This window comes from Zea mays, chromosome 8 (genome assembly GCF_902167145.1).
Source record: "Zea mays cultivar B73 chromosome 8, Zm-B73-REFERENCE-NAM-5.0, whole genome shotgun sequence".
Classification (NCBI taxonomy): Eukaryota; Viridiplantae; Streptophyta; class Magnoliopsida; order Poales; family Poaceae; genus Zea; species Zea mays.
The window spans coordinates 52,392,543-52,401,718 of NC_050103.1; the positions used below are offsets into that span (position 1 = coordinate 52,392,543).

General features: G+C 53.9%; 1 protein-coding gene across 1 annotated transcript; it reads left to right on the plus strand.

Annotated features, from left to right (window-relative positions):
* The first annotated feature begins 4,289 nt into the window (after positions 1-4,289).
* On the plus strand, positions 4,290-5,655 carry LOC103635187 (uncharacterized). Its single transcript, XM_020542976.2, has one exon. The coding sequence runs from the start codon at positions 4,471-4,473 to the stop codon at positions 5,413-5,415; it is 945 nt and encodes a 314-aa protein (XP_020398565.2). The 5' UTR covers positions 4,290-4,470; the 3' UTR covers positions 5,416-5,655.
* The last annotated feature ends 3,521 nt before the right edge of the window (positions 5,656-9,176 follow it).

The window sequence follows — 9,176 nt, forward strand, 5'->3', positions numbered from 1 at the left end:
ACTAATGCACCAACATATTTCATGTATCTGATGAATTCTTTTTTCATGCCTTAATTGGACAAGTTCGTAGTGGTTTTCATCGATGATATTTTGCTGTACTCAAAGAACGACGAAGAGCATGCCGGGCATTTGCATGTAGTGCTTCAACGTCTGCGAGAGCACCATCTTTATGCCAAATTGTCAAAATGTGATTTTTGGCTAAAGGAAATCAAATTCTTGGGTCACACTATCTCTCAGGCAGGTATAGCTGTTAATCCTGATAAGGTGCAAGAGGTGATGAACTGGAAGCCGCCAACGACTGTCCGTCAGATTCGATGTTTTCTGGGATTAGCTGTGATATAGTTGAAGTGCCCGATCTTTCGGTGAGTGGAGATGATTCCAATTTGGCAGAAGATGACCCTCGCGATCCGACTACGACGAGCAAGCCCGAGGTGCCAATGCAACGCTGAACCAACTCCCTGTGGTTACCGACCTTGCTTATGCGAGATCGGCCTAATCACGAAGATCATTTCCTGTGCGCAATCAAAGAACGAACAAGAAAAAGATGCGAGCAATCTAATTTATTACTCGAGGGTGGAGTTCTGAATACACGAAGACAACGCTGGTTTGCACGTGTTCGAGTAGCTAAAGCTAACGTAAAACAAAACTCAAAGAACAAAGGAGGCGCAGCTCCTGGATAAATAGAGAGAGGGGGCGCAACCCCTAGTGGCGGTCAAAGGGAGAAAACACAACCCTAGGTCGCCAACTATGGGCCGCAGTTGGGCTGGTCGTTTATTTTTCTGGGCCCTCATTCTTCAGTAGCATGACGAAGTTAAGATCTCTGGCACAGGCCCGAGTGATTGGCCCAGCTAATGAAGGAAGTGGCGCTTGATGTGGAGGTGCTGCTGGTGTAGTCGTACTCATGTTGCAGGTGATGTCCTTATCATCCTCCCCTTCTTGAAGTGAAGTCGTCCTCGACGGCAACTCCTCATCCTCGGCCATATAAGGATTCAAATCTGCAACATTAAAACTAGTGGAAACACCAAATGCCGTAGGAAGGTCAAGGATATAAGCATTATCATTAATCTTTGTTAGCACCTTAAAAGGACCTGCAGCACGAGGCATTAATTTAGAACGACGCAAAGTAGGAAACCGATCCTTTCTCAAGTGCAACCAAACCATATCACTTGGCTCAAAAGTAACAAGTTTTCTTCCTTTACTACCAGCAACCTGATTTTTTGCATTAGTAGCAGCAATGTTCTGTTTTGTTTGTTCATGTATGGTAATCATTTGTTCAATATGTGCAGCAGCATCTACATGTGGGGCGTTCGCAACATTAAGTGAAATCAAATCAATAGGTGCCCTAGGGATTTAACCTTAAACAATCTGGAAAGGGCACATCTTTGTAGAAGAATGCGTGGCATGATTGTAAGCAAATTCAACATGAGGCAAGCAATCCTCCCAACGTCTCAAATTCGTGTCTAAAACAGCCCTAAGCATGGTAGATAAAGTTCTATTTACTACCTCAGTTTGTCCATCAGTCTGAGGGTGACAAGTAGTGCTAAACAACAATTTAGTTCCCAATTTATTCCAAAGAGATCTCCAAAAATGGCTTAGAAACTAAGCATTGCGATCAGAGACTATTGTTTTTGGAATACCATGTAAACGAATAATTTCTCTAAAGAACAATTCAGCAACAATGCTAGCATCATCAGTTTTATGACAAGGTATAAAGTGAGCCATTTTAGAGAATCTATCAACAACCACAAAAATACTATCCCTCCCCTTCTTAGTTCTAGGTAAGCCCAAAACAAAGTCCATAGAAATATCAAGCCAAGGAGAAGAAGGGACAGGCAAAGGCATATACAAACCATGGTTGCCCAAATGTGACTTAGCTTTCTGGCAAGTAGTGCAACGTGCAACAAGACGCTCAACATCACGGCGCATCCGAGGCCAAAAGAAATGTGCGGCCAGCACCTCATGTGTCTTGTAAACGCCAAAGTGCCCCATGAGACCGCCTCCATGAGCTTCCTGCAGCAACAAAAGACGAACCGAGCTTGCTAGAATACACAGCTTGTTAGCGCGGAACAAAAATCCATCATGTATGTGAAATTTTCCCCAGGGTTTGCCATCCTTACAATGTATATAGAAATCTTTAAAATCAGCATCATCCACATATTGATCTTTCACAGTTTGCAAGCCAAAGATTCTAAATTCTAACTGTGAAAGCATGGTATATCTATGGGACAATGCATCAGCAATGACGTTTTCCTTCCTGTTCTTGTGTTTAATGATGTAAGGAAAGGACTCGATGAATTCTACCCAACTAGCATGACAACGATTCAGATTTGTTTGGGTACGAATATGTTTTAAAGCCTCATGATCAGAATGAATTATAAACTCACGAGGCCAAAGGTAGTGCTGCCATGTTTGTAAAGTGTGAACTAAAGCATAAAGTTCCTTATCATAAGTAGAATATCTCAAGCTAGCACCGCTTAATTTTTCGCTTAAATAAGCAACCGGTTTTCCTTCTTGTAACAAAACAGCACCTAACCCAATACCACTAGCATTATATTCAAGTTCAAACACTTTCTGAAAGTCGGGCAATTGTAAGAGTGGAGCATGGGTTAACTTATCTTTCAAAGTGTTGAACGCCTCTTCTTGTGGGGGGTCCCAAACAAAAGACATACCTTTCTTAGTGAGTTCGTGCAAAGGGGCAGCGATGGAGCTAAAATCACGCACAAAACGGCGGTAAAATCCTGCAAGTCCAAGAAAACTCCGAATTTGGGTGACCGTCGTTGGTGTAGGCCAATCCTGAATGGCTTCAACCTTGCTGCTATCCACCTCAATGCCCTGCGGAATAACCACATAACCAAGAAACGAGACACGTTGCGTGCAAAATGTGCACTTTTCCATGTTACCAAACAAGCGAGCAGCACGCAAAGCATCAAAAACCACACGCAAATGTTCTAAATGCTCCTCTATAGACTTGTTGTAAATAAGGATATCATCGAAATAAACAACAACAAACAAACCTATGAAGGCCCATAGAACTTCGTTCATTAAACGCATAAAGGTGCTGGGAGCATTAGTCAATCCAAATGGCATAACCAACCATTCATATAAACCAAATTTCGTTTTAAAAGTCGTTTTCCATTCATCACCGAGTTTCATTCTAATTTGATGGTAACCGCTACGCAAATCAACCTTAGATAAAATAACGGCACCACTAAGCTCATCTAACATATCATCAAGGCGTGGAATAGGATATCGATAACGAACTGTGATGTTATTAATAGCACGACAATCTACGCACATACGTCATGACCCATCTTTCTTTGGAACGAGTAAAACAGGAACCGAGCAAGGGCTAAGAGACTCACGAATGTAACCTTTATCAAGTAGCGTCTGCACCTGGCGCTGGATCTCCTTCGTCTCATCTAGATTTGTACGGTACGGGGCGCGGTTCGGAAGAGAAGCGCCGGGGATTAGTGTGACACCCCAGGTGTCAGTTTCGTGTTACGTCGGGAGATTTATCCCAATCTCGGATGCTCAGTAAAAATTTCTATTTCTCGATCGTGCCTATCTCTGTTTATCAGGCTTTCTCTTGGAAGTTCACCGAATTCAGAGTTATTCGATCTCGAGAAACAACCCATTTCGGAGCGTGTTAAAACTTTTATCTCTCGGAACGAATGCAGACTCGAAGATCATTCTCGAATTGTAAATCTCATCTGAAGTTCATTAAATCAAACTCTCGACGACTGTTATCTGATCTGAGCCCGAATCCAATTCCTCGAACTTCGATCGATGTTCGACTATTTTATTCGGATCCGTACTCTCAAACGGAATACTCAATATGTCGTCCTCTAAATCAATTTTATCCGTTTCGACCAAATATCTTATGTTCGAACCGAACTCAAAACCCTGTATCGACGGCAATTTTAAAATGTCACGACCCGATTTCTCCGACTAAAATCCAGGGCCGATCAAATCTCAGGGCAATTTAATTTCGAATCACGCGTAGAAAATTATTTCCGAGCGAAATCAAATCCAACTCTCGGCCGAATTAATCGCTCAATCGTCCGTTCGTCGAAACCCAAATTCGCTCTGTTCTCCGTAGAAACGAATTCCGCAGGAGCATTTTTATTTCAAAAAAAAAATACTTTAGCGCAGCCCGAGTTAGCGTTTTGGGCCAAGCCCATTCAGGCCCAATAGGCCCACTAAGAAAACCCTAACCCTACCACATGTCTATAAATAGGACCCCTCTCCCCTTGCCCTTGGCAATTTTCCATTCCCACCCCTCAAAAATTTCCAGCCGCCACCAGTAGCCTTCTTCTCCCCCACGCCATCCTCCTCTCTGTTCTCCCCACGGCAGCAGCATGGAGCTCGAGCTCTTTTCCCCCATGGTCGTGAGCTCTCCCCTCCAGCTGCTCGACGCCCGCTGCTCCTTCTCCCTCGCGCAGGGCAGCAGCTCGTCCACCTCTCTCTCCCATGGCGTTTCCCCTGCGAGCAGCGTTTCTTCGTCGTCTTCAACCTCCAGCCGAGCGCCCTCCCTGTCCTCCTCCTAGCGCGAGCTCCCTGCTCATTGCTCCACGGGCAGCAGAGGTCAGCGGCGCCCTTCTTCCCCAGCTCCACCTTTTCCCCGCGCCCTCTCTCCATGGCCGAGCTCGCCCAGGCTTCCATGGCCGTCGGCCCCTGCGAGCTCTGCTCCATCCCTTCTCCCACTCGACTCCCTGGAAGGCAGCAGCACGCCAGCTCAGGGCTTTCCCCATGGCGCCTCCCTTTGCCCACTCCCTCCCAGCGCCCTTCCTCCCCTTGGCCAGCAATGGCACGGCGCCCCCCTGCTCCTACTCTCTCGCGCGGCAGCAACTCCCATGGCGCCCAGAAAACTCCAGCTGGCTCCCCTCTTCCTCCTCCCCTATTTCTTCCTCAAGCCAGCAAGCCATTCCCTCTGCTGTCCAGAGCGCGGCGAGCTTCTCTCGCCCCTGCCAGCAGCACGCCATGGCCGGATCTGCCCCCTCCATGGGCGTCCCTTGCTGTTCCCTGCGCCCAGCTCTCTCTATCCAGCACGCCCCATTTTCTTCCATGGAAAAACCAGCAGCGAGCCCCCTCCTCGCTGTCCTCCGTGGTGCCCGCCGGCTGTTCGACAAATTGTGCAGCAAGCCGCATGCTGCCGGCTCGCTGTTTGGTGGAGCCAATGGACAGCACGCCGTGATGCCACCGAGTGTTCGCTGTTTTTGCGCAGCCCCGAACATCGACGTCGTTCACCCCGGTGAGACCGCGACGCTCCTTGTTTGGTTCCGCATCGACGTTATTTTCATACGATTAATTGTGTATGTGTGCTGTTTTATTTTTGTGGAGGAGAGAACCCCGTGTTTTGCGAGAAGAAGGGAAGCCGCTCGACGCTTGTCGATGTTCGTAGCGATGCACAAATAGGAATCTCCATCGTCCTCACAAACATCGATTGGGTTTGTTTATGGTGAGCCGATGCATGTCGCTCTTGATCTACTCGTTTAATTAATTTGAATGGATGTGTGTAAAATGTTTCGGTTATGCGCATTGGTGGAATCGCGTTTGCGATTGGAGAACAAGAGTTTATTCGATGTATGCGATTTGTAGTTTGTACAATTATATTTTAGTCGATGTGGTGTACAATTGTGTTGGAGTGTGGGTAGGTATAAAAATGTTTTGGTTATTGTCGGGGACCATAATTAGGGGTACCCTCAAGACGCCTAATTCTCAGCTGGTAACCCCCCATCAGCATAAAGCTGCAGAGGCCTGATGGGTGCGATTAAGTCAGGGATCAGTCCATACGAGCGACTCGATCACGCCTCGCCCGAGCCTAGCCTCGGGCAAGGGCAGCCGACTCCGAGGGATTTCCGTCTCGCCCGAGGCCCCCCTTTAACGACGGACACATCTCCGGCTCGCCCGAGGCCTTGCCTTCGCTAAGAAGCAACCCTGACTAAATCGCCGCGCCGACCGACCGAGTCGCAGGAGCATTTAACGCAAAGGTAGCCTGACACCTTTATCCTGACGCGCGCCCCCCGGCAGAGCCGAAGTGACCGCCGTCACTTCGCCGCTCCACTGACCGGTCTGACAGAAGGACAGCGCCGCCTGCGCCACTCCGACTGCAGTGCCACTTGACAGAGTGAGACTGACAGGCAGTCAGGCCCTGCCAAAGGCGCCATAGGAAACTCCGCTCCGCCCGACCCAGGGCTCGGACTCGGGCTAGGCCCCGGAAGACAGCGAACTCCGCTCCGCCCGACCCAGGGCTCGGACTCGGGCTAAGCCCCGGAAGACGGCGAACTCCGCTCCGCCCGACCCAGGGCTCGGACTCGGGCTAAGCCCCGGAAGACGGCGAACTCCGCTCCGCCCGACCCAGGGCTCGGACTCGGGCTAGGCCTCGGAAGACGGCGAACTCCGCTCCGCCCGACCCAGGGCTCGGACTCGGGCTAAGCCCCAGAAGACGGCGAACTCCACTCCGCCCGACCCAGGGCTCGGACTCGGGCTAAGCCCCGGAAGACGGCGAACTCCGCTCCGCCCGACCCAGGGCTCGGACTCGGGCTCAGCCCCAGAAGACGACGAACTCCGCTTCGCCCGACCCCAGGGCTTGGACTCCGCCCTGGCCTCTGCCGAACAACCTCCGCCTCGCCCGACCCAGGGGCTCGGGCTCGGCCTCGGCCATGGAAGACAGACTCGACCTCGGCTTCGGAGGAGCCTCCACGTCGCCCGACCTAGGGCACAGGCCAGCCACGTCAACAGGAAGCGCCATCATCACCCTACCCCGAGCCGACTCGGGCCGCAGAGAACAAGACCGGTGTCCCATCTGGCTAGCTCCGCCAGATAGGCAATGATGGCGCCCCGCTAGCCCTATGACGACGGCGGCTCTCAGCTCCCTTACGAAAGCAGGGGGACGTCAGCAAGGACTCAACCGCTCCGACAGCTGTCCCTCCGCCAGGCTCCGTTGCTCCTCCGACAGCCACGACATCACACCAGCAGGGTGCCAAGATCTCTCCGGCTGCCACATTGGCATGTACTTAGGGCGCTAGCTCTCCCCTCGCTAGACACGTAGCACTCTGCTACATCCCCATTGTACACCTGGATCCTCTCCTTACGCCTATAAAAGGAAGGACCAGGGCCTTCTTAGAGAAGGTTGGCCGCGCGGGGACGAGGACGGGACAGGCGCTCTCTTGGGGCCGCTCGCTTCCCTCACCCGCGTGGACGCTTGTAACCCCCTACTGCAAGCGCACCCGACCTGGGCGCGGGACAAACACGAAGGCCGCGGGATTTCCACCTCTCTCACGCCCGTCTCCGGCCACCTCGCTTCCCCCCTTCGCGCTCGCCCACGCGCTCGACCCATTTGGGCTGGGGCACGCGGCACACTCACTCGTCGGCTTAGGGACCCCCCGGTCTCGAGACGCCGACAGTTGGCACGCCAGGTAGGGGCCTGCTGCGTGCTGACGAACAGCTTCCCGTCAAGCTCCAGATGGGAAGCCTCCAGCAACCTCTCCGGCCCGGGACGGTGCTCCGTTTCGGGAGTCTTGAGTTCATGTCCTTCGACGGCAGCTACGACATGATACTCCTCCCACCGCCGCGCGACAACGACAATGGCGGTCGATGACCCGCCCGCCGGCGGCGGAATCGACGACATCTTCCCCGCGTGGTGGAAGAACAACATTCGAGCTCGCCCCGTCCTCTCCCCCGCCAACGGAGGAGGAGGCGGGGCAACCAAGGCCAAGCGGGAGGTCGCACTTCGTCGGCTGTCGAGCGAATCGACGTCCCCAGCGCCCCAACGAGGGGCGCGTCGGGCGTCGACCTCGCGTTTGAGACGAGGGCGAGCGCCGTCCCCCCCGCGACACGCCAATCCCGAGCAAGTGGACGACACCAGCGCGCTCGCGGAGAGCTTGCGGGACGTCGCCCTCGTACCTGAGACGACGGTGCAATCAGTCCCCGACGTGACTATGTCGCTCCTCGTCGACCAAAAGGTACTGACTGATTCCCATCTTACGTCATTTCGACTCGGCCTCAACCCGTCTAGCGACCTCGCTTTGGCGGGCGCTCTCGTTGAGGCGAGTGCAACCCCTCTGGGGTTTCGTATGCGGTCGCCTTGGGACCGATTGATGGACGTCTCGACCTACGGGCCCTCTGGGTCCGAGGAAGATGACGATCCCAGCATCTGTTGGGATTTCTCTGGATTTGGCAACCCCGGTGCCATGCGGGACTTTATGACCGCATGTGACTACTGCCTCTCCGACTGTTCCGACGGTAGCCGCAGCCTTGACGACGAGGACTGCGGCCCAAGCCGCGAATGTTTCCACGTCGAGCTAGGGGATCCCTCCGAAGGCAACCATCTCGGCATGCCGGAGGACGGTGATCTCCCTAGGCCGGTGCCTCGCGCTGACATCCCGCGGGAGCTAGCTGTGGTCCCCGTTCCGGCGGGGGGTCACGACCCACAGCTCGAGCAAGTCCGTGGGGCGCAGGCCAGGCTCGACGAGGGAGCAGGAGCGCTTGAGTCGATCCGCCGGGACGTCGGGCAGGTATGGGCGGGCCAACCCCCGGCCAGAGAAATACGTCACCTGCCCCAGGGTTTCCAGCACCGCGTCGCCAACGACGTTAGGGTCAGGCCGCCACCCGCATCCAGTGGGGTCGGTCAGAACCTGGCAGCCGCAGTGATGCTCCTCCGCGCGATGCCGGAGCCATCAACCGCCGAGGGTCGGCGAATCCAGGGAGAGCTCAAGAATCTCCTGGAAGGCGCTGCGGTCCGACGGGCCGAGAGCTCTGCCTCCCGAAGGCAGGGATACCCCTCGGAACCTCATGCCGCGACTTCCCGATTCATGCGGGAAGCCTCGGTCTACACCGGGCGCACGCGCAACACCGCGCCTGCGGCCCTGGGCCACCTCGGCAACGAGCACCATCGTCGCGACCGTCGGGCCCACCTCGACGAAAGGGTGCGCCGAGGCTACCACCCCAGGCGTGGGGGACGCTACGACAGCGGGGAGGATCGGAGTCCCTCGCCCGAACCACCCGGTCCGCAGGCCTTCAGTCGGGCCATCCGACGGGCGCCATTCCCGACCCGGTTCCGACCCCCGACTACTATCACAAAGTACTCGGGGGAAACGAGACCGGAACTGTAACTCGCAGACTACCGCCTGGCCTGCCAACTGGGTGGAACGGACGACGACAACCTCATCATCCGC

Coding starts and splice junctions, on each gene's coding strand:
- LOC103635187 (XM_020542976.2), top strand. CDS start 4,471: ATGGCGTTTCCCCTGCGAGCAGCGTTTCTTCGTCGTCTTCAACCTCCA.